This window comes from Ovis aries, chromosome 13 (assembly GCF_016772045.2).
Source record: "Ovis aries strain OAR_USU_Benz2616 breed Rambouillet chromosome 13, ARS-UI_Ramb_v3.0, whole genome shotgun sequence".
NCBI lineage: Eukaryota > Metazoa > Chordata > Mammalia > Artiodactyla > Bovidae > Ovis > Ovis aries.
In genome coordinates, this window is record NC_056066.1 from 67,284,600 (window position 1) to 67,312,538 (window position 27,939).

A 27,939-nucleotide genomic window follows, 5' to 3' on the forward strand; every position below is an offset into this window, starting at 1 on the left:
CTATTGGAAGAGGAAGCAGCTGGAGTTTGTGCTACTATTTCTGCTCTCAGGCCAGAAAGAAACCTCAAAAAGTGTCACAAGCAACCTTTGCCCCGCATCTCAAGCTGCAGAAACTTGGGCTGCACCAAAGCCTTGAACTTTCTCAGCCCCTCCTAGCTGGCTCAGTTCCTCATCCGGCCCCTGGCTTTATAAGCACCTAAGATTCTGCTATCACCTTCACTAAGGGAGACTCCTACAAAGAGACTCTGACCCATCCCTGCCCAGAAGGAGCTGAGGACGGGATGATGGCCAGACCATACTATATGGTAGTGGCCCTACTGTTGCTGGCAGAGTTCACCAGGTTTGAAGAAGGAACACCTAATCCCGGGTTCGTGGCCAGAATCACCGGAAAAGGCCTGGAATATGGTAAGAGAGGGGTGTGATTTCTCTGGGGCTCCTTTCTGCCCACCAAACTGGTGTGGTCATCGGGTTGAGGAATCACAGGCTGGGGTTCTGCCACTGCCTGGCTTAGAAACCTTGGATATCAGCCTTAGAAACCTTGGGGCTTCAGATTCCTCATCTTGAATGACAGAAGCCAAGGATAGGACTAGATCAGTATTTCTTCCCAGAATTAGAATTAGAATTAGAATTAGAATTAGAATTGCTGGGACACATATTAAAATACAGATTCCAGAGACCCACCCAAGACTGGATGAAGTTGGATCCGGACATCTGCATTGCTCACACGACCCAGGCAATAGTCAAAAACCCTAAGGTTTGACCAAACTGCAGTCAGGGATTCCTCAAAAGCCCCACTGTATCCCACTATTGCTTCCACAACCTTAATCCGGATGAATAAATAACAATGATTGCCACTGACCTGGCACTTTGCATTCATGATCTAATTTAATGCTCAGACTCAGGTTAGTATCATCATCATCGTTGTTGTTACCTTTTTATAGATGGGGGAACTGAGGCTCAGGGAGTATAAGGAAATTCCTTGGGATTACAATAGTATGTGGTAAATCCTGCATTTCATCCCAGTCCACATGACTCCAAAGCCCAGCCATTCAACTGTTATATTTAGCTACCTCCCACTGAATGTGTTAACTCTATGTTCCCCCAGCCCGTCAATATGGAGAAGCCACCCTGAAGAATGAGCTGTCCACCACCAAGATGCATGATTTGTCAGGAAGCTATGGAATTGGTTGGCTTGGAAGTGTGAACTATGTGTTTAGTGGGTGAGGTCTCTGTTCTCCATGGGGGCAGCAGAGGGGGAAGAATGGGGACCGAGGGTCATGGGGAAGGGGGATAAACATTGGACCATCACTTGGACTAAAGGTAAAGGGATCGTGGCCAGCTCTTGTGGGACTTTTGGAAGGTGCTATGTGTTTTTTGAATCTTCTGAATTAGAAACCATTCATCAGTTCCTATGCCAGCCCTGCAAAGATCAGCTCTGGATTATTCCTCTGCCAGGGAAACCTGGGTGCTTCCCTTATGGCTCAGATGGTAAAGAATCTGCCTGCAATGTGATAGACCTGGGTTTGATCCCTGGGTCAGAAAGATCCCCTGGAGAAGGGAATGGCAACCCACTCCAGTATTCTTGCCTGGAGAATTCCATGGGGAGAGGCTACAGTCCCTGGGATCACAAAGAGTAGGACACGACTGAGGGACAAACACACAGGGAATCCTGGCTACTCTCCAGATCAAGGACCTGTTTGAGACGTACCATCCACCCTTCAGAGCCTGTTAGGGGTTGCAATCAAGGACTTTAAGTCTTTCTGGACCTTGTCCATATTTTATTTGCATACTGCTCCTTGAAGATAGCATCCACACATATCCCCAATAAGAAATGAAGAAGGAGCCTCCTGGTCTCTGGTTAACAGCCCTGGTTTCCCTTCTCCCTCCCTGTGAGATGTAACTGACCTTACACTCCCCCAGCTTTTTCATATTCAGCCCTAGAATCCTCACCCCTTACTCTTTTTTCATTCATTCTTTGATTATATAAATTCTTCCCCAGCTTCCTCAATGTCCAGAATAGGTTCTTGGGGATCGTTTGTCCATCACTGACAGAAAAGGCTGCTTCTTAGAATCCTTCTCAAGTCTCTCAAGACAATTTCCCTGAGATAGTCGGCAAAAAGAAGCCATTTTAAATTTATGCACAGACAGTAAATATCTAGGACATGCCACTTACAGGGCGATGCCCCTTACCACAGCCCTAGAGTACCCCCTTGCACTTGGTGTTCACAGTGAGTTACTGTGGTCTGTTAACATCCGGATCTACCACCAACTGCAAACTCTCCAGGTCAAGGACTGAGTTTTGAATCTCTGTGGCCCCTGTGCCTGGAGCCAGGTCTGACAGAGCAGGAGAATCTCAATGAATTTTTGTTGAGTGGACAAATAAGTGTTGATCTGACAAGAACCACCAACTTAAATGACCACAGTGAGTAATGAAGATGAGTGTCCCAGGCAAGGTGAATGTATCCATCAGTCACTAGCTGGGAAAGTAGAACCCATGCCAGGAACTTCAGTGGAGGGAACCGCATATAAGGAATTTGCTACAAATTGAGAGTTGAAAAGCCACTTTGAGAATGATGACGCAACCTAAAATTAGCAGCAATGAAAAGCTACTAACATCCTCTCTAAAAGCCAGAGAGAAAAAGACAAGACAAAAGACAAAATCAACCGAGTACACGATCTCTAGAAAGGATCTAAGGATCTCTAGAAGGGAGCTAAGATCATGAGGGAAGGGACTGTCTGCAGGAGCTGCCCCAATGTGGAAATGTAACCAACACTACCAAGACACAATCTGAGGCAGAGAGGAGAAAAAATATTCTGGCTTCTCCCCTTTTCCTATCCACTCATCTCTTCCCAAAGCATCCCATTGGCCGGTTGTTCTTTGCAACACCAGTTGCAAAGAATTCTGGGAAATGTGGTTTGCACACATCATTCCCAGTTAACATATGTTTAGAAGAAGGGACGAACAAGCAATGGACCTGTGAACAAAAATAAACAAATGACCAGAGCAATGTTTACCTGGAAGGCACCTGCCCTCTTTAAAGGGGTCACTGCTACTCACCTGCAGTCGATTGAGGCTGTAAGGGAAAGTGAACAATGTTTTATTTTAAACTCTATAGGACAAGAAAAATGTATCTACAGCATATTTCTCATATGTGTGCCCCACAGGTCCCAGGATCTAAATAGTGAGCCCTTATTTGTATTCCAAGTGGGTTAGGGTGGGAATACAAAAGGGAAGCTGAAGGATACATAACGCAAAGCCAGCTCACAGTGTTACGAAAGTGAGATCCAGATGCTTGCCATTTGAAAGGGGAAAGTTTGGTGGAAAGGAAAGTTTGTGCTATTTCAGAGGCTAGCAACCAAAGGAGAGGGTGGAGTCAGTTCCAAAGGCCAACTCCCCGCTGACAATCAGTGGGCAAGAGTTTCAGGGGGGCACAGGTGGAGGGAGCGGGCTGCATGCAGAAGCGGCATAGTCAGCTCTGCCAGTCACCCTGGAACTGGCCATCCAGTGGTCTGATCAGCATCATCTTGACTCTTAAGTAAAATTAATCTATAGTTACAGAGTTGGTTTGTTCCCATTTCTTGGAGGCTGATTCTTGGAATTATGTCATAGCTACCTTCTGGTTATCATGTGGTTAACTTCTTCCACATAGTGGGAGTTTCACTATATACAAAACGGCTCAAAGGATATGGCTCAGAATATTATCTGAAGCCCTTGAGGAGGAACTAAAGGTTCTTTCTTTAATGACTAAACTATTATTGTTTGGTCTGGTTTGACTAGTTTCCTTTGTTTCTGCGTTTTCTCACTTCTCCGATTAAAACATATTCTTTGACTAAAGTTTTTCTACAGAAAGGCAGGCAGACGGCATGGGGCCAGGGGCAGACCATCCACAGGGTCCTCAAGGTGGTGAGAATCCAGTAAGTAGGATAGACATGGGCAGCTCATGAGGGCGGGTGTCAGAGGCCAGAGGAAAGTCTTTGGTCTTGGAAGCTTGGGGAAGAAAGGCTTCCTGGAGGAGGTAAAACCTGAGCAGACCATGAAGGATGTGAACGAAATGATTTATTTGTCCTTTTGGGTTTAAGTCAGTAAACTTGAAAGAGTGTGAGAGGCTGAAGGGGACTCTCAAGATTCATTTAGAGGACTGATGTGCCCCTGGTTTTTCTGAGTCTGATAATCTGTCTTCCTTCCCTAGAATGAGGATCCATCGCTTCTTACTCCAGGACTCCCAGCTGAGTCTACATCCAGGTCAGGGTATCAAAGCCTCCTTGTCCGATAACTACATATCTGTCGGTGGGAACTGGAAGGTGGAAAAGTCTTTCATGTGAGTAGTACTGGCATTAGACTGTCTCTTGACTTTGGGCAAGGGCATATCCTCTCCTGCGCTTCCCTGGTGGCTCAGTGGTAAGGAATCCGCCTGCCAAGTAGGAGACGCAGGTTTGATCCCTGGGTTGGGAAAATCCCCTGGAGAAACAAACAGCAACCCACTCCAGTATTCTTGCCCCAGGGACAGAGGAGCCTTGCCAGGCTCCATGTGGTTACAAAAGAGTCAGACACAACTTAGAGACTGCATAACATAAAACAAAATGTCCTCCCCCAGTGGAATTCCCTTACTGGGTTGAAACCTCTCCAGTCAATAAATGATGCAGATCTGACCATCCTTAAGCCTTAGTTTCATTATCTGTAAAATGGGGTCAATAATAATCCACCTCATAGGTGCAGTTGTAGCTTATACAAAATAACAGTTATAAGGCATTTAGCAGTGTGCCTGGCACACAGCTAATACTCGACACCAGCTGTGTGTGCATGCTAAGTCACTCATGTCCAACTCTTTGCAACCCTACAGACTGCAGCCCACCAGGCTCCTCTGTCCATGGGGATTCTCCAGGCAAGAATACTGGAGTGGGTTGCCATTTCTTTCTCCAGAGGATATTCCTGAACTAGAGACGGAATCCACCGCTCTTATGTCTCCTGCATTGACAAGCAGATTCTTTACTACTACCCTACCTGGGAAGTTTAAAAATTGAGACTCAGGACCCACAACTAGTTGGTGGGGACTGAGAGACAAACCTGGGTCTGCATAAGTTTGGCTCATCTTCTCAGAGGTGACTGACTCTGTACCCTTTGCTTCTCATTTCTCCCACCCAGCACCTTACACGGTACATTTGATCTGAGTGTGGACGGCATTTCCATCTTGGTTTCTCTGAACTTGGGCAAGGACCAGTCTGGGCGACCCACTGTCTCTGTGATCCACTGCCACAACTCCATCAGCCAAGTCAGTGTTGAAATTTCTGGACACATAAGGTAAGTGACCCCCAAACACACTTGCTGGAGATTGTCAGAGCTGCCTCAGCAGCCAGCTCACCCAGGGGACGCCTCCGATGGGACATAAGAGCAAAACTGAGGATCCATCAAGATCAGAGATCAACAAACTAAGTAAGGCCTAGGGGCCAAATCCACCTGCCAACCATTGCTTAAATTTATCTATTTTTAAATATTCATTTATATATTGGGCTGCACCAGGTCTTAATCGTGCATGTGGGATCACTGATCTTTGTTGCACTTGGGATCTTTAGTTGTGGCAAGCACCTTCTTAGTTGCGGTTCATGGGATCTAGTTCCCTGACCAGGGATTGAACCTGGGCCCCCTGCATTGGGAACATGGAGTCTTAGCCACCAGACCACTAGGGAAGCCACAGCCACCAGTAAGCAAAGTTTCAGTGGAACACAGCCATGCCCATTCGTCCAGGACTGCTTTAGTCTGACAACAGCAGTGTTGAGTAGTTGGCAGAGACTATTTGGCATGCAGTACCCAAAATATTGACAATCTGGCCCTTTAAGAAACAGTTTGCCAATGCCTGGGCAAGACTGTCTTCCAAGGCAAGCCCGCATTTCAAAGTGATTTCCCTGGAGGGTCCGACCAGTGAATGTAGGATGAACGGTGGTGGTCTGTGGGGTGACAGCCTCTCACTGGGTTTGGGTTGGCAATGCGTCACTCAGATCCCAGCAGGACACACAGGGCAACTCGAAAGGCTTAACTGACAAGAGTCAGTGGCAAACAAGAGGGGAATATTAACTGGAGTGTGGGCAGGATGAAGGAGTGGTCAGCAAGGGAGGCAAGGAGGTTACCAGAGCCTGAAGGAACTGAAATCTCAGAGGAGGGACCAGGGGACAGGACTATAGGGGTTCAACAGGGAGGCGCCTGGTATAAGTACCCCATCTCCTCTCTCCTTCCTGCCTGTGCCTCCCACTAGCCAAAACAACCAGCAGCCAGAGAGCAAGAGAGTTTGGGAGATGAATCTCTAGACATCAGCCCTCCAGGACACAGAGAAGAGCAGAATGGAGTTGGCAGGGGAGCTTCTTGCCTAGAGAATTCCATGGACAGAAGAGCCTAGTAGGCTGTAGCCCATGAGGTCGCAAAGAGTCAGACACGACTGAGCAACTAACACTTTAACTTTTCAAAACATATATAATTAGTCCTCTATAAATACATTTTTAGTTTGGGAGTGAGGGTTTCTTCCTGTCATTTGTTACTATAAATAATGCTAGAAGAATAACCTTGGGGAATAATACCATTTTATACCTGGTCAAATAAACTCTAGGATTTATTCTTAAATTGGTATGTGCGTTTTGTAATTTTAATATTTACCAACAAACTTCCCTCCAAGGGACTTGCTAGTTTTCACATCCATTAGCAAGGTAAGAAAGTACGATGGCCATCACAGGCAGATCATCAGAGATTAAGCTTTTTGCCAATCTGAAAGGTAACAGTGTCTCAGTTTTAGTGAGTGTCTATCTTGTGAACAATGTTGTGCATCCTTAAGAGCCACGTATTTCATGTTTTCTAAACAGATTGTTCATATCCATTCTTATTCTTCTCGGTCCACCGTTCCTTCTCCCCAAGAAATGTTTAAAACTTTTGACATACAAATTCACCAGCCTCCTCTAAGTTGCAAGTTACAGAAATTCAACTCAGGTGTTTAAGCATTGAAAATGGACTTGACTGGCTCACATATACCTAAAAAGTCTGTGCATCCTCAGTCGCTAAGTCGTGTCAGAGGATTTTGCAACCCCATAGACTGTAGCCCGCCGAGCTCCTCTGGCCATGGGATTTCCCAGGCAAGAATACTGGAGTGGGTTGCCATTTCCTCCTCCAGGGGATCTTCCCCACTCAGGGATTGAACGCACATCTCCTGCATCAGCAGGCAGGTTCTTTACCACTGAACCACCAGGGAAGCCCCAAAAGTCCATGGAGGAAGCCAAAGCTGTGATTGGCTTCAGGTGTTTGATATTGCCAGGAATCTCTCTGTCTCCTGGGTCTAGGTCTGACAGGTTAGTCTCAGACAGGGTCCTCCACTCTCAGAGTGGCAGAGATGGTCGCAGAAAGCCAGGTTTCCTTGTCGGTTAGAGCCCATCTCAGCAAGCAGGAGCAGCCTTTTCCGTAGGGCTCCAGGCAGAGCATTGGCGAATAAGAACTTTGACCAAGTTCTTGTTGGTCAATGTGGGGTCACAAGGCCATTCCTTGGATCAATCATTTTGGACTGTTATTGGCTGAGCCAGGGTCTAGGGCCCGCCTCTAGACCTAGGGGTTAGGAGTAGGGTTAGTCCCACTGAACCACCAGTTCTGGAAATAGGAAATGAGTGGATTTTAAGGAAGGAAAAGAATATTGGAGATGTTGATGTATATAGTTAATACCACACCCCTAACTAGCCTACTCTCACCTATATTTCTGATTTAGCAGCATACTATGGGTCACCATCCCTCAGATTAAGTTCATCTGGCTAGGTCCCTTGGAATAACACACAGGAAAGCTCAGATCCAGGGGTAACCCTTCTCTTGGGAAGTGAAAGTGAACGTGTTAGTCAGTCGTGTCCAACTCCTTAGGGTTCCATGGACTTGTAGCTGGCCAGACTCCTCTGTCCATGGAATTTGCCAGACAAGAATACTGGAGTGGATTGCCAGTGCCCCCCTCCAGGGGGTCTTCCTGACCCAAGGATTCAACCCACATCTGTGTCTCCTGCCTTGGCAGGCGGTTTCTTTACCGCTAGCGCCACCACTAGCCCTCTCTTAGGAGTCTCAGCTAATCATAAAGTGGGTTCTGACCTGATTTCCTCTTTTCTCCAGCTGGATCCTGAACCTCTTCCATGAAAGAATTGAAAACAACGTCAAACCCATCTTGGAACAAAAGGTAAACAAAAGGATGAGCAGATTTGTAGTTAACACACAGATCATCGGCATGTGCACGTTTGGTGTGTAGACAGGCTTGGCTCTTAAATATGCTGTCACTGGAATTTGCTTAGCAAAACCTTCTTCAATCATGACGTAAAGGATAATGTCAAGGCTTTTCCAGATTCATATAACCACACATGCTAAATTGGCATTTGGAGCCGAAAGAGTGATATCTTTGTTATAAATAATGTTAGATACGGAGAAGTGACTTTAAATCCTTTCCTCACAGCATATACAAAAATCAACTCCAGGTGGTCTAAGGATTTAAATGCCAAAATAAATCTAAGCGTTTCAGGGAGAAAACCTAGGATATCTTTCTTATCTCAAATAGAGGAAAATATTTCTCAAATAATGTTCCCTCTCCTGACCCCGTAAAATGCACCACAGTGAAAATAGCAGTGAGGTCAGCCCTTGGTATCTCTCACCTCTACAAAAAGCCTTGGTCCTAGAGGCAAAGAGGTACCTCTTCCATTTCCCTCTGTGTATCTTTGGGCGAATTGAGGGACCCCCTGGAGTCTCAGTTTCCTCATTGGTTAAATGGAGACAATAACCCCTATTTTGAAGGGAGCTGTGAGGATTTGGTTGGATAGAGGTACACTGGGTGTGTTCAGAGGGCTCACGTTATTACTGTTACAGAGTCATTTCCCATCTGGGTTTCACCTCCTTGAACCCTCACTGTTGAGCGCATGAACTCTGTAAGCAGATACTTTGGGAAAAATCCCAGCTCTGCCACTTTGCTGGCTGTGATGCCTTGGTTAACTGGCCTAACCTCTCTGGACCCTAGGATTCTTATCTATAAAATAGAAATAGGGCTTCCCTGGTGGGCCGGTGATTAAGACTCCTCACTTCCACTGCAAGGCGGCAGGGTGCAGGTTCCTTCCCTAGTTGGGGAAGTTCTTCATGCCGTGAGGTGCAGCCAAAAAAATAATAGAAAGAATCATATAGCACCTACCTTGGAGGGCTATTGTGAGGACCATACAACATCATAGCTATAGGCACTGACCAGTGCCTAATACAGAAGAGCAGCTAGCTAAAGGGGGCAAGCTTAAAAAAAGGGAAGGGCAAGCTTATTTTCATAGACATGTATGCTCCTGTAGCCCTGTGCAGCAGGTTGAGGCCGTATCTGCCCTACCCACATAGGAAACATGGGCCAGAAAAATCCCGGTGCCATGCGTCCAGTGGGAAGCGGGGCAGGTGTCAGAGAGGCTAAGCACAAGAACAGACAGTTTCCAAGGGTGCGGTCACTGACTGGCCTCCACGGGGCTGTGAGTGCAAAGCCCCAGGTGGCTCTGCAGAGAAGGGGGCTGAGGGTGGATGGATGCAGGCCTGGAAGGGCTGGCTGCCCAGGAGTGCTGCCTTTACCCTCTGCTTCAGGAGAAGCCAGGCCAGGCGCACCCGACGCAGGCTGACTTGGAGTTTGCATCAAACAGTGGTTCCCAAGGTGGGTACAGCTCCCCCATAATCATTCAAATTATGCAGAATGATAAAATGAACAAGGGATTCCCTACATGGTCCCTTTTCTGTTTCTTCTCATGTCAAAGGGGAAGTCTCCATTTAGGGCTAATACGTGCTGAACACTTTCCTTTAACAAAGAGGGGGCATTATCTTGTGGGCAGCTATATCTAGCCCACCTTGCAGAGTGGCTTTTCAACCCCTTGGACTCTTTTTCCCAGGTATATCCTGTTTGTGCCAAGGGATAACTGTTTCCCTTTGACAACAGTGAGAGTTTTCTGTATTTTTTATTAAACGTCTGTAGCTTTTAGGGGCTTCCCCGGTGGTTCAGACAGTAAAGAATCTGCCTGCAGTGCAAGAGACCGGAGTTTGATCCCTAGATCAGGAAGAAAGGAAATGGCAACCCACTCTAGTATTCTTGCCTGGAGAATTCCATGGACAGAGGAGCCTGGCGGGCTACAGTCCATGGGGTCACGAGTCAAAGACGACTAAGTGACTATATAGTTTTTAAAAGGACACTTGGCATAAAAGAAATATTAATTACTTTAACAGGTAAGAAAGGAAAATTCATAGAAATGGTATAGATAAGGCTAACGTTAGGAAATGACAAGCTTCCAACTTCTGGGATCTCCCATTCTTGACACGGAGGAGGAAGCTGGTGGCTGGCTGAGGAAAGGAATTCTCCTGGTTGTGCTTTGGCGCGCCCTCTGGTGGCCCTAGTGAGTACTGCCTGCAAACCAGGCACCGAAATCCTTCACAGATCCGGTAATTCCAGATGGCAAGGAATCCCAGTAGGAAGAGAGGGTAAAGGAGCAGGAGAATGGGGCGGTGGAGCCTCTGATATAAGAGCTGCCTCCAACACCTAGAAGCTCTTCTGTTTTGTCCCTCTGATCTCTCTCTGTCTTTTTTTCTTTTCTAAAATATTTTTTGATGTGGACCACTTTTAAAATCTTTATTGAATTTGTTACAATATTGCTTTTTGTTTTATACTTTGGCTTTTTGACCAGGAGGCATGTGGGATCCTAGCTCCCCAACCACACCCCCAACATTGGAAGGCGAAGTCTTAACCACTGGACCGCCAGGGAAGTTCCCCCAACCCCTGCTGTCTAATAAATGCACACTGCACTTCTGGGCACTTAGCAACCAGTGGGCATTGAACTGAAGACCATGACAATAGCAGACTTCAGGGCAATGCCGACTTGACCAACATCTGCTTTTAATGAGGGTTCCAGAAAAGTCTAGGAACTTAAGCTGGGCAAACACAAATGGGCAGTGACCAAGTGCTGTGGTTGATGGAGGTCTCATCTCCATTTTCTTCATATTCCCCCTCCTCTCCACTCACCTGCCTACAGGGTTGGCATATGACCCATGGTTCCTGAAGTGGCGGTGGGGAAGTGGGCAGGGACACGGCCTGGGAGGGAGATGCGGAGGGACTCACGTGGCTGTCTCGTCCACTTCCGGCAGATCTGCGAAATGGTCAGGAAGTCAGCAATCTCCCGCTTGGAGCCCTATCTCCGCACCCTGCCAGGTTTGGAGCCCTCCTCTCTCCTCTGGGTGCTGTCAGGTGCCGCAGCACCCAGTGCCCCTGGAACCATCACCATCATCTCCCAAGAACCCTGGGAGAACTTTCCCCATCGAGTATTTCTCCATCCTACATGTGGACATCTGAGGGTCTGCTCTCTGGAGACAGGGGCATAGGTGATCGAGGGTGGGGACTCAGCAACCTGCTGGGTGCACCGGTGGGCAATGGATTACAAACACATGGGAGAATCACTTGCTGACTCTGTACTGGCTGCTTGAACAAAACAGGGGTGCTCTGAGATTCCCATGCACCCCTGAGCCTTGCCCATCCGGCGTCCACAGTACCTTGTACAATCATACATCAGGTCAGGTCCTCCCCTCTTCTTAAAGCGATCAAAGACTCCCCTGACTATCAGAATATCAACTCCACAGTGGGTGATACAGCATCGCATGGGCAGGCCTGACTGCAGCTTCGTCATGCTCTGGGCAACTTGGCTGGTTGGAATCACATGGGTCCCTGTGATTCCACTAATACACCATGTCCCATACTTCTACAAGATCTCTGCATGTGCCATTCCCTCTGCCAGGAGCATCCTTCCCCGAGTCTCCCCTTCTGCCCGCCCTGCCAACCAATTGACACCTATTCCTCCTTCAGATCTCGGCCCAAGCAAAACCTCCTCTGACTCTATATCCCCCATGTCACCCCCTTTATATGGCTAGCATCATCCTATGAATTTATGCTACCTAGCAGAGTTGTGATTTTATATCTATTTGCTCAAATACTTGTCTTGTTTTCCCTTTTGGATTGCCAGCTCCAGAAAAACAGAGACTTTGACTCTCCTACTAACCTGTTTCATTAGCCTCTTGCATTCATTGTGCCTGGTATATAGCAAGTACTCAATAAATATTGAATGAATGAGTGTATGAAGCACTCTTTTTGTGACTGAAGTTACCATTGATCAGCACCAGCCCCATTTTCACTCTCCAAAGGCTATATGGGAAAAGAGCGCCATAGATTTGCACAGTGCACAACTTGAACAACTGTGTTTGGCTCCCTTGTTCATAATGCTGTCTCTCTCCTGCTCCATAGTCACCTTGATGATTGACCAGATTGCTGGCATTGACTACAGTTTAGCAGGAGCTCCCCAGGTGACCTCCCAAGGCCTGGATACACCCTTCAAGGTAAGGGGCTGTAGAGAAAGGGCCTTGGAGCCGGGGGCTGGCAGAAAACCAATTCTCCCTCTCAGAGTTGGCTTCTCCTCTCCTCCAGACCATCTGCTTGTCAGTCCATGTCCCTGACCAGTGCCCACAGTGGGAAGATGTGATACACAGCACACACTGTGGAACAAAACCCAAGATGAGGTCTCTGAACCAGCACGGTAAATCCGTCTGGAATCCAGAAGACCTGAGGTCAAATCCCTAGCACTTATGTGCTGAAGAACCTTGGGAGAATTACTTAACTTTTCTGAGCCTCCATGGAATTTGAATAATAATAGCCTTATATCATAAAGTGACTGTGGGAATTAAGTGAGATGTGTATACCGTGCATAGCCAAGTGCCTGGCACGTAGTATGTATATGGGCACCAGTATTATTACCTCCTGCCTTACTCCCTATAGTAGACTGAAGAATGGCTCCCTTAGAGGTCCGTGTCCCAGTCCTCAGAATCTGAACATTTTACTGTATATGGCAAGTGGGATTTTGAAATATATGGTAAAATGTTTAATTAAATGAAGGATCTTGAAATGACAAGATTATCCTGGATTAATGGGCTAGCTGTTGTCATCACAGTGCTGTGCTTAGTCACTCAGTCACTCTTTGCGCCCCCAGGCTCCTCTGACTGTGGGGATTTCTAGGCAAGATTACTGGAGTGGGTTGCCATGCCCTCCTCCAGGGGATCTTCCCAACCCAGGAATCAAACCGGAGTCTCCTGCATCGCAGGCAGATTCTTTACCAGCTGAGCTAACAGGGAAGCCAGTTGTAATCATAAGGGTCCTTATAACAAGGAAAAGAAAGAAAAGAAAGTGAAGTCACTCAGTCATGTCTGACTCTTTGCGACCCCATGGACTGTAGCCTACCAGGCTCCTCCGTCCATGGAGTTTTCCAGGCAAGAGTACCGGCATGGGTTTCCATTTCCTTCTCCAGGGGATCTTCCTGACCCAGGGATCGAACCTGGGTCTCCCACATTGTAGGCAGATGCTTTACCATCTTTTACCATCTGAGCCACCAAGGAAGCCCCTTATAAAAAGGGGGCAGGTGATAAAGGACAGGAGGTTATGTGACAGAAGCAAGAGCTTGGAACGAAAGGTCAGAGTGATGCAAGAGAGGGGGCCAGAAGCTAAGGAATGCAGGTGGCCTCTAAAGGGTAGAAAAGGAAGCAGATTCACCCCGGAAGCCTCAAGAAGGCAGACTTGCCAACATCTTGAGTTTTAACTTCTGACCTCCAGAAATGTGAAGGACTACAATCTCTGCTGTTTTAAACCGCTAAGATTACACTCATCTGTTACAGCAGCAGTAGGAAAAGAATACACCCTGTCTTCATTCTGGTCTTTCCCACAGCCCCTGTTGAGCCAGGTCCTGGACTGTCACCCTCTCCAGTTTTATTTATTTAACTAACACCTAACACTTACAGGGCTTCCCTTGTGGCTCAGACGGTAAAGTGTCTGCCTGCAATTCGGGAGCCCTGGGTTTGATCCCTGGGAGACCTGGGTTTGATCCCTGGGTTGGGAAGATCCCCTGGAGAAGGAAATGGCAACCCACTACAGTATTCTTGCCTAGAGAGCCTGGTAGGCTACAGTCCATGGGGCAAAGAGTCGGACACGACTGAGTGACTTCACACTTTCTTTACATGCTTTTTACTCTGAGCGTGCATGCTAAGTCGCTTCAGTCATGTCCGAGTCTTTGCAACGCTATGGGCTGTAGTCTGCCAGGTTCCTCTGTCCATAGGATTTTCCAGGCAAGACTACTGGAATGAGTTCCCATGCCCTCCTCCAGAGGATCTTCCGACCCAAGGAGTGAACCAATGTCTCCTGCCCCGGCAGGCGAATTCTTTACCACTAGTGCCACCTTGGGAAGCTCATCTCACTATAAGCCAAGTGCTATTTTAAGTATTTGTACAAATGTTAATGTATGTAAATTTCATACCGCGTCTATGAAGTAGAAACCATTAGCATCATCCCCACTTTTTAAATTTTTTAATTAATTTTTTTGGTGGTGTTGGTCTTCGTTTCGGGACATGGGATCTTTGCTGCAGCATGCGGGGTTTATCCCTGCGGCACACAGGCTCTCTGGTCAGAGCATGAGGGCTCCAGAGCACAGGCTCCATAGTTATGGCAAATGGGCTTAATTGCCCAGTTGCCCCCGTGGCATGTGGGGTGTTAGTTCCCCAACCAGGGATCGAACCCGCACCCTGTGCGTTGCAAGGCGGATTCCTGACCTCTGGACCACCAGGGAAGTCCCACAACATCTCCATTCTTCAGGTGAGGGAGTTGAGGCACAGAGAAGTCAGAGACTTACCCAAGATCCCAGAGCGAGTAAATGGCAGGCCAGGATCCAAAACCAAACAGTTAAGCTCCAGAGTCCATACTTATCGCTGGGCAGTGCTCCCTCCCCTGCATCCTGGGCCTGGAAGAACACAGGACATAGCTCCCACCCAAAGAAAACAGTCTACGATAGGGGAATTTCAGGTAGCTGTTAGGGCCTTCATACTGTAGGGCCACATGAATCTTCGAAGACATCAGCCCTACAGCCTAGAGAGGAATCGCCAGCCCAGCCGCCACCTGGGCCTGACGTCTCTGGTAGGGACCCTGGTAGCCAATGTGTCCGTTCGTCTGCAGGGTGAATTCTTCGGCAGAAACTGGAACACCTCCGTCCCCTTTGATGCTCCACCCATCACGCTGCCCCAGAAACATGACCACATGATCTACTTTGCTGTCTCCGAATATGCCTTCAACACGGCCAGCAGGGTTTACTACCAGGCCGGGCAGATGAAATTCACCATCCAAAATAAGCATGTGAGTGGGGGTGGGGAGGAGGCTGGGGGTCCCTGGAGAGAAAATCAGATGGGACAGTAGATCCACTGTGAGTGCTCTGGGGAGCCGGGAGAAGAATGTGGTATTTGGAGCCTGCCAAATAGTGGTTTGAATCCAGGCTGTGCCTCGGTTTCCCTCTTTGTGCGTGTGAATCCCAAGCATGCCTATTCCCCAGGAATTATATGAGAGACAGCCTGTAAGAACTTGAAGTCTGATGCGTGTATGTATGTTAGCTATAGTAGCAGTATTTTATTTTTTTCAATTTTTATTTTTGGCTGCACCGTTCAGCATGCAGGATCTTAGTTCCCTGGCCAGGAATCAAACCACCACCCCCTGCATTTCGAGCTTGGAGTTTTAACCATTGGACCACCAGTGAAGTCTCGATAGTATTTTCAAAAAATAACGCAGGCTCTGGTGTGTTGTATCAGTACTCCAAGCAGCAGATGCCAAGACAACTTCAGACTTATAAGAGATTTATTAGGAAAACACCTAGAGAGATAACGGGCATTGGAGGATGGAACAGGTGGGACGAGCCCTTGAAGTAAAGTTGCTCAGTCCTGTCCGACTCCTTGCGACCCCATGGCCTGTAGCCTACCACACTCCTCCATCCATGGGATTTTCCAGGCAAGAGTACTGGAGTGGGGTGTCATTTCCTTCTCCAGAGGATCTTCCCAACCCAGGGATCAAACCTGGGTCTCCCACATTGTAGGCAGACGCTTTACCATCTGAGCCACCCGAGATAACTGCAAAGCAGAGGGAAGGAAGACTCAGCGGCAGAAGTGCTGCTGAGTCTCTAAGTCTCAGCTAAGCCGAAGGGGAGCCCCAGCACCAAGCTTGCTTATTAGAGGAGTGTGTATCAGGCGGGCATCAAAGGAGTCTGGCTCCAAGGTGAAATCCTATGTGTGATCTATTAGGTCCACCTGCAGGCAGTTACATTGAGCTTTACCTGGCAGGCCTCACCCAGTCCAGACTTGGTTCATGGCCAGTGTTTGCTAGTTTCCAGAGTGAGGTGCCCTTAGGGACTCAAGCCCGTGCCTCGCCTGTCAATCTGCATTCCCAGCCTTGATACGTCCCATTCAGAGGCCTATTTGTGGAGGGGGAGGGGGTAACTTCAGCTGAGATCCCTTCCTGGGGGCCTTGAAGACAGCTTGCTCCAGTTTGACTCAATAGTCAGTACTTTTTCTTTTTTGGCCTCCTGGTGCTTCCTTGTCTCCTCCACCACCTCCCACTGGGTCCATGATGGCATCCTATGTCCTGCCACAGGGAAAAGGGGGACACAGCAGGGCCAGCACCCTTTCCGGTTTACCCTCTCGCTTCCTCTCTCGCAGTAAGCAAATGAAGCCTTGATCGTGACTTTCAGTTTGACTCGTTGTCTTAAGCGATCCCCTTGAATCCTGAAATCTGACAAAATTCTCCAGCTCTACCACGTGGGCTGTGCCCAGTCAGGGGCTGGGAGCTGTCTGGGAGAGGGTGGTCCCAGTGTGAATGGTGTGAGGCCTGAGTGTGAGGCAGGGGGTGTGGGAGCCTGTCAACCAGCTGCTTGTCTCACAGCTGATGCCTGTGAAGGGAGGTCTGAGCAGGGCACTCTCACAGCTCCCAGTCGAGCACTGTGATAAGTGCTAAGTAGAGTTGGATAGTAAAGAAGGCTGAGTGCCAAAGAACTGATGCTAGCGAAGACTCTCGAGAGTCCCTTGGACAGCAAGGAGACCAAATCAGTCAACCCTAAAGGAAATCAACCCTGAATATTCACAGGAAGGACTGATGCTGAAGCTGAAGCTCCAATAGTTTGGTCACCTGATGCGAAGAGCTGACTCATTGGAAAAGACCTTGATGCTGGGAAAGATTGAGGGCAGAAGAAGAGGGTAACAGAGGATGAGATGGTTGGATGGCATCACCAGCTTAATGGACACGAGTTTGAGTAAACTGCGGGATAGTGAAAGACAAGGAAGCCTGACATGCTATAGTCCATGGGGTCCCAAAGAGTCAGACAACTTAGTGACTGAACAACAACAATCAGTATCACTTCAGTCGCTCAGTCATGTCCGACTCTTTGTGACCCCATGAACTGCAGCACACCAGGCCTCCCTGTCCATCACCAACTCCCAGCAGCCCAAAGAAACAGTGGGGATCTTTCTTTTTAATATTTGCTTGTTTAGCTGCCCCAGATTTCAGTTGCCCCATGCAGGATTTTTAGTTGTGGCATTTGGGATCTAGTTCCCTGACCAGGAATCATACTTGAGCCTCCTGTATTGGGAGCATAGAGTCTTAGCCTCTGGACCACCATGGAAGTCCCAAGGGTGAGGATCTTGAAGGGGGAAGAGATGGAGAAAGGTGTGCTGTCAACAGTTATAGGCAGGGCTCTCCAAGCTGAAAGATGAGCAATTCCAGGGCATGGGTAGAGAATAGCACCATGAGAGACTTCTGGCCAGAAAAAGAGTTTGGGGTTGGGGAAAGCCATATCTGAAAGCACGTTAAGTCCAGACTGTAGTGGTTACCAGCTCTTGTTGGCCCTTTAGGGGAGAATCCTGAGAAGTGATGAATAACAATCATAGACATTTATTAAGCCCTTCCTATGTTCCAGGCCCTGCACTTAGCTCTTTACCTTTAGAATATCTCGTTCAGTCCTTGCACACCCTGTACAAGTGCTATTATGATCATCCTCCTTTTCCAGATACAGAACCTAACAAAGTTTATCAACCATAAGTCAGCCAAAAACTGGCGGAAGCAGCATCTGAGGCCCCATTGCCTGACCTCCAAGTCCACGCCTCTAACTACTCTGGCATCCTGCTTCTCAAGTGGCTTTTTGCTTGGTGTGTTGCAGATTCCCTTGGACTTCCCAATCCAGCTGCATACCAGCTCATTCTGGGCCATTATTCCTCAGGTAAGACCTTAGGACAAGCCCATTGACATGGGCCAAATGTTGAGATTGTGTGTGGACATCTACAAGCTGTGCATAAACTTTCTCCGAACAAACAGCTTACTTATTAACATAGTGGATAAAAGTAAGCAACTAAGTAAGTTATTAAGTTTTTTTTTGCCTCAAAATTTCCATCATTCTCTGACTTCTGGAGGCATGAAGACACAGGATCCAGATTCAGATTGCTTGTGTTTGAATCTGGGATCTGCTGTTTCCTGTCTTGGGAACTCAATCTTGTTGGGCCTCAGTTTCTTCATCTATCAAATGGGAACAACTCTAGTACCTGCCCCCACTAAGTTGCTGCTGGATTGGTCGTTATCAAATGGGGGATAACACTCAGCCAGGACAAATATTCAGGATCCTTCCAGGGTGCAAATGGGACATATTGGGCAGGCTAATAACTGGGGTCTAGACCAACAATCAGTATTTGTTTGCTGTTTATGTATAGCAGAGCTGAAAAGTAGCAGGAGCAGAGTGGAGAAGAGTTCTCAGCCTGCCCTCTCTTGAGCCAGGCAATTCAGCTCTGGCCCCAGATTTGCACACTAATCAACACAGTGTAGGAGGCAGTATAGTGACCATCCACTGTTATTGGAGCTTGCCCATTGTGGTATTTCTACCCATCCCGATACATTATCAAAGTGCTCTTTGCAACCATAAAGCCATCCACTGAAAAAGAGTTCTAAAAATATAATTCCCTACTAACAAATATTTGGAGAATATTAGCTAATTTTTTCTCTCACTATTTTGAGTGTTTTTTCTTCTAAATTGGATATTGTCACATGTATGAAATTTTTGGCCATTTTCATGGAATAAAGTGAAACTACATTTTGTGTGCATATCCCCATTACTATTGAATTTTAACATGTATGCATTTATTTATAGCCATCAGTATTTCTCATCAACTAAATTGCTACATTAACCATTTGATATATTTTATATATTTTTTAACTTAATATATTTATATATATACATATAAAATCCCCATCATCCTATGATTTTCCACTGCCAGTTCAGGGTCCTTGAAGATTTGAGTCTTGGGGGTTCTGCCCATCTGGCCTTCCCTAGTACAGCTCAAGGTCCCTCTGGTCTGTCTCGTATCCTCCCCTAGTATCTGCCCTGTTTTTCCAGCTGGCCATGTTGTATCCTAATATGGATCTAGAGCTTGAGACATCACCTGAATCAGCTCCATTCCTGACATTCACTCCCGGAAATGTGACGTTCATGCCAGTGATGGACATCCAGGCCTTCGTTCTCCTGCCCAATTCTGCTGGCCGCAAGTCCCTCTTCCAAATCAGGGCGGTAAGTCTGAATCTGTCCAGGGCAATAAAAGGTCATGTTTGCTATGGGTAGAAGCTCCTCCCTTGGCTAAAGGACTGGGAGACTACACAGCTGAAGGAGCTGAAGGCTATTTATTTCTGGTGTGTTGTGAGTGGGTCTTGCACGCTTGGTCTGAACAGCCAAGCTTCCCCATATAGCTAATCAAATCATAACACTATCAGAGTTGCAAGAAACCTTAAAAGTCATTCACTCCAGCTGAGGTGGAAATTTTTAGCTTTCTCGCCGTTACATTTACTTAAATTGAAATTTTATTTAATTTAAAGCATTGTTGTTGTTGTTTAGTTGCTAAGTCATGTCAGACTCTTTGCAAACCCATGGACTATAGCCCTCCAGGTTCCCCTGTCCATGGAATTTTCTAGGCAAGAGTACTGGAGTAGGTTGCCATTTCCTACTCCAGAGGATCTTCCCAACCCAGGGATCAAATACTCGTCTCTTGTGTCTCCTATATAAACCTATTTAAAATGTTATAAATAAAAATCATCAAATTACCTTTTTAAAGAAAATATAAAATTTAAAGAACTTTTAAAATAGCAATACTGTCCAAATTCATTCACAGATTCAACACAATCCCTATCAAAATCCCCTCTAGTTTCTTTGCTTCCAATGAAGGGAGTGCAGTTTCAATCCCTGATCAGGGAACTGAGATCTAGGAACCCACATACTGCACGTGGGGCCCAAAAAAACAAATAAACAAACAACAAAACCCTCCTTTCTCCACCCAAAGAACCAGAAAAACAAAGTCTAGTAAAATAGAAAACTTTTAGACAATAATTGTTTTACCATAGCTTCCTGGTGGTTCAGATGATGAAGAATCTGCCTGCTCGAAGGGAGACCTGGGTTCAATCCCTGGGTCAGGAAGATCTCCTGGAGAAGGGAATGGCTACCCAGCCAGTATCCTTGCCTGGAGAATTCCATGGACATAGAAGCCTGCCGGGCTACAGTCCATGGGGTCCCAGAGTTGGACATGGCTGAGTGACTAACATTTAACTTATTGCTAAACTCCAGAGAGAAAAGAATAAATGAACTAGAGAATAGAACAGTAGAAATTACCCAATCTGAACTATAGAGAAAAAAACAGACCAAAGAAAAAAAATGAAAAGAGCCTATAACAAAAGATCTAATATTCAGGCCATCAGAATCTCAGGAGAGGAGAAAGTGGGAGGGACTGAAAAGTACTCAAAGAAATAATGGCTGAAAATTCCCCACATTTAGCAAGAGACAGACAAAGCTGCAGATTCAAGAAGCTGAGCACATTCCAAACTAGATCAACCCCAAGAAATCTATGCCAAGACACATAATAATTAAATTTCTGAAAATTAGAGGTAAAGAAAAAGTCTTGAAAGCAGCAAGAGAAAAAAAAAAACCACCTTATCTCTAAGGGAAAAACTTTTCCAATGGCAGCATGTTTTTCACCAGAAAACATGGGGGTCAAAAGAAAATGATTTTTTTTTCTTTTTCTTGGTCGAGTCACTCAGCATGCAGGATATTAGTTACCCAACCAGGGATCAAACCTGCAGTGGAAGGGCAGAATCCTAACCACTGGACTGCCAGGGAATTTCCAGATATGATATATGTCAAGCGCTATCTTAGCTCGGGCTCCCATGACAAAATATCATAAACTAGCTGACTTAAACAATAGAAATTTATTTCTCAAGTTCTGAGACTGGAAAATCCAAGATAAGGTCGGGAAGTAACACACATTGCATTGGCCAGAACTCAGTCCCATGGCCACACCTAAATGCAAAGGAAGCTAGGAAGTGTAGTCCAGTGGGTTGTCTTATGAAACTTGAAGCTGACTCTGCCACAGACCCTTCCCTGTTCATCTTCAATAGTTCTTGGCCACTGTTCAAACTGATAATGACCTTGTCTATGCCTAAGCAGCAGCCAGCCTTCTGTCCTTTGGTAGGAACACAAACAGTGTTCCGTTTTTCCTACCACAAGCCTCTGGGATATCAATCAGGTTTCAAAGTGGAGCTGTTCAGTAATGTTGCCACAAACACTGATTCAGGTGTTACAGGTAAGATCTCACCTCCTGGAAAGAGGAAATGGACTCAGGTAGAACAGCTAACCATCATAGACAGGACAGGCTTTATGGAGCCTCCTGATATGGTCACCTGGTTCAACCCCACATCTGTAACGGGTCAACCTTAATCATTAAACATAGATGTCAATTACTGGTGTCTTTAAATGTCCCTAGGGCTTGGGGACTCTGAACTTTCGGTGGCCTGCTTACAGATGGACAGTCTCCCCATTCAAATGCTCTGTGTCTTTAGTCTGGCCTTATTTCCCCCTTCCTGATGCTTCCATGAAGATGGAGATGTCTGAAACCTCAGCTCACCTCTCTTTAAAGTCATCTGTGGAGCCACCTCCTTCCTGCCTCCTCAGTCCATAATCCTTAGGCAGCTGCTGTTCGCTCATATGTCCCACATCTGGCTGTGGTATCTATTTCTGGAGATTTGTCTCGCTCTTGGACCCAATAGCATGTCTTCATGGGCCGAGAATCTGGATCATCCTCTTTTGCTCTTCTAGAGTACCAACATCTCCATCACCATCAATGTGAACTCCACGAGGATCACTGGTTCGTTGACCACAGGGAGGTAAGAGGCCATGGGGAAGAGGAGAGAAGTGGGTGGATTGGTGCTTGTCCTAGCAGTGTCCTCTTTTCAGAGCCTTCACCTGTGCCCCACGTTTCATCCAGTCTATGCTCTGCTCCCTGCTGAGACCCACGTGCAGTGGCTTCCCTGGGAGAATGAATTCCTGGTCTCACGGTTAGATGCTGTTGGCTCATAGAATGCCCTGACCCTGTTAAAATGAACATCTCCTTAAGAGATCTTTAAAAAAGAGAAGCTGGGCTTCCCTGGCAGTCCAGTGGTTAAGACTGTGCTTCCAATGCAGGGGGCACCGGTTTGATCACTGGTTGGGGAACTAAGATCCCATATGCCAAGTGGCCAAATTAAAATAAATAAATACAGAAATAAAAAGTTAACAATGAGCATTTGGGGCTTTTGGAGTTTATGCATATGGCTTGGGGGTCTCTGCAGTGTCAGAGAAGACAGCCAAGGGCTTAGAGTATGAGACAGCAAAGCAAGGAGAATTCATGAGGACCTCACACAATTTTACCAAGGAATTATCAAAACTCCCCTGCCCTGTGAGTGGAAAACAGAGAGATTGATCCAGGGTAAGTAGAATTTCCGAACAAGGGGACCAAGTCAGCAGCCAAGGGAAAGCCTGGGAGGAGGGAGATAAATATGGTGGGTGATTTGGCTTTTATAGTGACAGAAGTCAACGTGCCAGCATCATTTATGGTGCCTCTCTTTTCTATTTTTATTGTCTATTGCCATGCTATAAAATAACGCATGCTCATGGCAAGGAAAAATTGGAAATTACCAAAGTATTAAAAAAAAACAACAGACAAAATTCCCCCATCATTTTGCCACACAGAGATCATCACCATTAATAGGTTCATGGTTCCTTCCAGTTTTTTATACATTTTTATATCATTGGAGGCATACATCACCACTTTTTTTTGTATTCCACTTTTTCTGGTTAATATTTACATTATCATAATTTCTTCAAATTATCAAAGAGCCTCAGCGAACATTATTTTTAACGATGTCACTTCTTAAGTCACAATGCATGCTTCATATTTTCATTTCATCACTCGGTAGCTGTGGTGCAAGGACTTACTTGCCTGGTGGCATCTGGGATCTTAGTTGCCTGACCAGGGATCCAATCCTGGATTGCAAGGTGGACTCTCAACCATGGGATCACCAGGGAAGTCCCACACAGTGCATGCTTAACGGCTTAAATCCACAAGCACATTGCAGAGGAACCCTTGGGTATCCAGCCCCCAGAAATGCCCTTGCCCACAAGTACCACATGCCCCACTGGTGGGGGAACCTGGGGGAAAGTACCAGCCATAGCGTGGAGTGACCTGTGCTTCTCTTTCTGCACAGTGAGCTGAAATTGGAACTGAAGCACTCCAACATCGGTTTCTTCAATGTGAGTGGTTTTCCTTCAGCATTTCTTGAATGTCCTCTCCAACCAGGGCTTCATGGGAAGAAGCTTCATGGAAGGGCTCCAGGAGAAGCAATGAGATCCCAGAAAAGATGCACTGTAGTCTTGCAGGAATCAGGATATCACATCTGAAAGTTAATCATCCAAGAAGGGCAAAAAGAGTGACAGGACGTGCATGTTCAGAGCATGAGCTTTGGAGGATGATGGGTCTGGGCTCGTCCATCAGCTCTGCCACTTGCTACCTGTGTGACCTTGGGGAAAACACTTAACCTTTCTGAGCCTGTTTCTTTGACTATAAAATGGGAATGATAATAGCATCTATCTCGAATGGGGACTGCAGTTTGAGATGGGGCAATGAATTCAGTAAGACACCTTGACCAAATGTGTCACACATATTCCACTCTCAGTATATGTCATTATAACAAAGGCCAGGTACACAATCTCTTCTCAAAAGCCCTTGAGACTGATGAGTTTCAGAACTGGGAATTCTTGGGAGGTACTGTGGAGCATGCCCCCCTGGATCTGGGGCAGCATTCTATAATCAAACACACTCATAGTTTTGCAGCAAAATTTTAAAACATTCAAATAAAGTAGAATTTAAGAAAATACCCGCTAAATAGCACCAAGACAGTTCAAGTCATGTTTTGTCACAAAACGTGCCTACGTACACCTGTGGAGAATGAAGTTCAGAGATTTGGGATTTGGGAATTGTGAGCAAGGAACCATTTATGTGTCATGGTGACGGTCATTGTCAACCTCTATTTTGTAAATGGGATAACAGGCTGATGTCTTCAGAGTGGGGAGTCAGATGTTCTTCCCTTGGATTGCTGGTTTTTTTCTTGTCTTACTTGGTTCCTTTGCTCTGGCCCCTTCTCTGCTCCAGGTGAATTTGATGGAATCCATCTTCAATTACTATGCACTCCACACTGTATACCCCTCTCTCAATGGTAAGAATAGCTGCTACAGCCTGCCCCGTGCAAAAGCTGAATTCTTCCCTTTCTGTAGGACTCATGGTTCATGAATTCATTCAACAAGGTGAGCCTCTCTTCTGTGGTGGCTGGGGGATTAGCAATGCATGATCTTTGCCCTCGTGGTGTTCACACGTTGTTGGGAAGGCAGACATGTAAATGACAATGGTTAGATAAATGACACCACAGAAGAAAGCTGTGGGAACTAGAGGACTGTGGCAGCTAGCAGGAGGTGCTGAACACGACTTGGAGGTCAGTCTAGAGGGCTGGGTTGAGTCCCAAAGCCCAAGGAGTTAGCCCAAGGGAGACTGAGCATTCCAGGGAGTGCTGTGGAGAGCACCTGGAGTTAGCACATTTTAATTTTTATTTTGGGCTGTGCTGGATCTTCATTGCTGCAAACAGACTTCCTCTAATTGTGGCGATCAGGGGCTACTCTCCAGTTGCGGTGCTCAGGCTTCTCATCGCAGTGGCTTCCCTTGCTGCAGAGCACAGGCTGTAGGCACACAGGCTTCAGTAATTGTAGTGCGTGGGCTCAGGAGTTGTGGCTTGTGGGCTCCAGAGCGTGGGCTCCGTTGTGACAGTGCATAGGATTAGTTGCCTCACGGCCTGGGGGATCTTCCTGGACCAGGGACTGAACCCTTGCCCCCTATGTTGGCAGGTGCATTCTTAACAACTGGACCACCAGGGAAGTCCTGGGGTTAGCACATTTGGGTCCTAGGGTGAGGCGAGGTCGCTGACTTGCTGGATGACCGTAATGGAAGTAGTTCTTGGGATAGTGGCTGTCTGTGAACCCAGCGCGCCTCCTCTGATACCAGGGCCTTCTTCAACTGGCCTCACCAAGAGCTACAAGCAGCAAAACTGGCCTGGAGGAGATGGTGGTCCTTGGGGTTGAGTCCTTGCATGTAAACACTGCTCGCTGCATGTCCCAGCCCAGGCCACTTTAGATAGCGGATGAAAGGGGGCTCTTGAAGGGGCCAGTAGAAGCTCAAAAGGCTGAAGAGTGGATAGATGTGCCCTGCATCCAGTAGCGTGCCACATGTCAAAGCAGCCCACTCTCTCTTTGCATTAGCCAGCTGCAAATGCAATGTTCTGCATCTTCACATCTCCCTTGTCTCCTCTGACCAGCCCACTGCGCTCTGCTCTTTATCTTTCAGCAAAGCTTGAGGAGGGCATCCCACTCCCTCTGCCAAGGGACACCTACCTCAACAGCTTGGAGTTCCAAATCCACGAGGTCAGTGAGAAGTGGTGTCTGAATTGGGATCTCTAGACCTTCTGGGATATTTGCTTTAGGGCTGATGGATACTCAGGGGAGTCCCTGACCCTCACATAGATCCTGAACTGAATCCTCATAGGAAAAGAATTTTTGTTTTAAATTTTGGAGTATAAATGGCACATTTTGATGATCTGGAATCTTGGCTTCAGTCAAATAGCTCAGCTCCCAATAATTCAGCTCAAACATGATAATGGAGCACCTTCAGTGTACAAGGCCTGTTAGCCATTGAAGGCAGGATGAGGGTGTAAAGGGGTCAGATTAGATGGACCACTTGGCTGATAAGGGGCCACCTGAAAAGCCCAGAATGTCCATGGCTGTGAGCCCCCACTAGGCCCCTGACCAGGCTTCCCACCCTGGACGGGTGGTCCTGAAGAAAACCTGACGACGCTTTCTGGTGGAAGAAACATACCAGGGGCAGAGCCAGGAACAAGCATAGGACACTTTCTGACATAAATCCAGAAGTACTAGTTTACTGGTGTCATCACTGTTTAGTATGTTTCTTACTCCAAGGTAAGGGCTACATCCTTAGAAATTAATTATGTGAGGGGAGTAAACTCAACCAGCACCAGTGTGTACATGGTTCTCCCAGTGGGGGTAAAAAATTGAAGCAGGAAAAGGACATTTGTGGATGTCTTCCAGAAGTCAGATCAGGAAATCGCAGATAAATCCCTAGGGGCAGGCAGCTGAGGGGCAGTGTTTAAGGCCTCCACTGGCTTGGTTTGTAGACTGACTTGGTTTTTGATTCAAGTGAGGATTTGCGTTTTCCTGTAAAGTTTTCCCTTTCAGGAAGCTCCAATGCCGTGCAGCTCAGAAAATGATCTTTCTCATCTTTTTTGCCTTCTCTCCAGAACTTCTTGTTCTTAGGGGCCAATGTTGATTAGCCTGATAATGGAAGAGTAACTGTGGCTTGGAGGAGTGGACAACACAAGTGGACTGCCCTTGACCTTGAAGGGGTTGAAGCTGCCTCTTCTCCCATGAGTGTCTTCTGTCCTAATGGACGCAGGAAACGGCTGACGCCTGAAGACACACCTGACTTCCCTCCACCCCTTCCTGTGTCTCTACACGTTCTTTCAGCTGTCCTCAGCCTTTCTCTGGGGAGCCAATTCCAACTCCTTGCCCGTGGTCCCCTAGAGAAAACTTCAGTGATGGAAAAAAACATGAGCAGTGTTCAACCACCATGTAGCCCAAAGCATGCTGCTCAACATTAAACATACACGTGCAACTTTGTCGGAGAAGGCAATGGCACCCCACTCCAGTACTCTTGCCTGGAAAATCCCATGGACAGAGGAGCCTGGAATGCTGCAGTCCATGGGGTCGCTGAGGGTTGGACACAACTGAATGACTTCACTTTCACTTTTCACTTTCATGCATTGGAGAAGGAAATGGCAACCCACTCCAATGTTCTTGCCTGGAGAATCCCAGGGATAGGGGAGCCTGGTGGGCTGCCATCTGTGGGGTCACAGAGTCAGACATGACTGAAGCAACTTAGCAGCAGCAGTGCGACTTTGTAGATGTTATTTGATGTCATGGTTAAAGGAGCAAGTCAGACAGAAATGGGCTTAAAGCCTTGTTCTGTTACTTTCTTGGTGTAGAAGACTCACTGAGACCACAGACCACCCAGCTCCTACACAGACTACAGATCTATCTGGTAAATGATTTCAATTTTAATTTGCCTGCACTGGCTTCTGTCCCTGGGCTGAGTGCTAGAAGAGGTGGGATCAGAATGAGAAAAACACAGTCTCTGCCTACAACAAGCTTAGAGCCAAAAACAGGAACCAGCAGATTTTTTCTGTAAAGGACCAGAGAGCAAATCTTTTAGTCTTGGCTGAATATATTGTCTCTGTTGTAACTACTCCACACTTCTGTTGTAACAGAGAACAGTCTGCTAGAGTATGTGTGGCTGTGTTCCAGTAAAGCTTTATTAAAAAAATAAAAATAAAAAAAACAGGCAGCAGGCCAGATTTGAGCAATGGGCCACAATGTACAAACCCCTGGTCTAAAATAACCCACCAAGAATAAAAGGGATTTACACCATGAATGCAACCCTAATCTATAATACAATTAGGAAATTTACTAACATATCATACTCAGTTACAGGAGTAATAAAGAGCATAGACTTGGGGCAAGTGTGACCTGCTTTATGACTGTGGTTCCATCACCTCTTTGCTCTCTTAGGAAAAATCTATTAAATCTCCCCAA

At 46.8% G+C, this 27,939-nt stretch overlaps 1 protein-coding gene across 6 annotated transcripts; it reads left to right on the forward strand.

Annotated features, from left to right (window-relative positions):
• Positions 1 to 218: 218 nt before the first annotated feature.
• LOC105616741 (lipopolysaccharide-binding protein-like) lies at positions 219 to 27,866 on the forward strand. Of its 6 annotated transcripts, none has more exons than XR_006055700.2 (16): positions 219 to 405; positions 1,106 to 1,220; positions 4,191 to 4,319; positions 5,144 to 5,299; positions 8,120 to 8,183; positions 9,599 to 9,665; positions 11,141 to 11,374; positions 12,288 to 12,379; positions 15,033 to 15,209; positions 18,049 to 18,108; positions 19,273 to 19,443; positions 22,012 to 22,079; positions 23,439 to 23,484; positions 24,383 to 24,534; positions 25,622 to 25,698; positions 26,589 to 26,613. XR_006055700.2 is itself a non-coding variant. In XM_042230123.1 (16 exons), exons 1-16 carry the CDS (start codon positions 282 to 284, stop codon positions 26,619 to 26,621), a joined length of 1,677 nt encoding a protein of 558 aa, XP_042086057.1. In that variant the 5' UTR covers positions 219 to 281; the 3' UTR covers positions 26,622 to 27,866. The 6 variants fall into 6 exon arrangements, 4 of the variants coding, with proteins under 4 accessions (XP_042086057.1, XP_014955364.3, XP_042086059.1 ...); XM_042230123.1 differs by having other exon boundaries at positions 24,383 to 24,446; positions 26,589 to 27,866; XR_006055701.2 differs by lacking the exons at positions 25,622 to 25,698; positions 26,589 to 26,613 and adding an exon at positions 22,524 to 22,660 and having other exon boundaries at positions 24,383 to 24,446.
• The last annotated feature ends 73 nt before the right edge of the window (positions 27,867 to 27,939 follow it).

Excerpts from the sequence above, each read along its gene's own strand:
- LOC105616741 (XM_042230123.1), top strand. The coding sequence starts at position 282 with ATGATGGCCAGACCATACTATATGGTAGTGGCCCTACTGTTGCTGGCA. Across the intron at positions 15,210-18,048 it reads TCACCATCCAAAATAAGCAT|ATTCCCTTGGACTTCCCAAT; the intron begins GTGAGTGGGGGT and ends GGTGTGTTGCAG. Across the intron at positions 19,444-22,011 it reads CCCTCTTCCAAATCAGGGCG|AGTACCAACATCTCCATCAC; the intron begins GTAAGTCTGAAT and ends TTGCTCTTCTAG.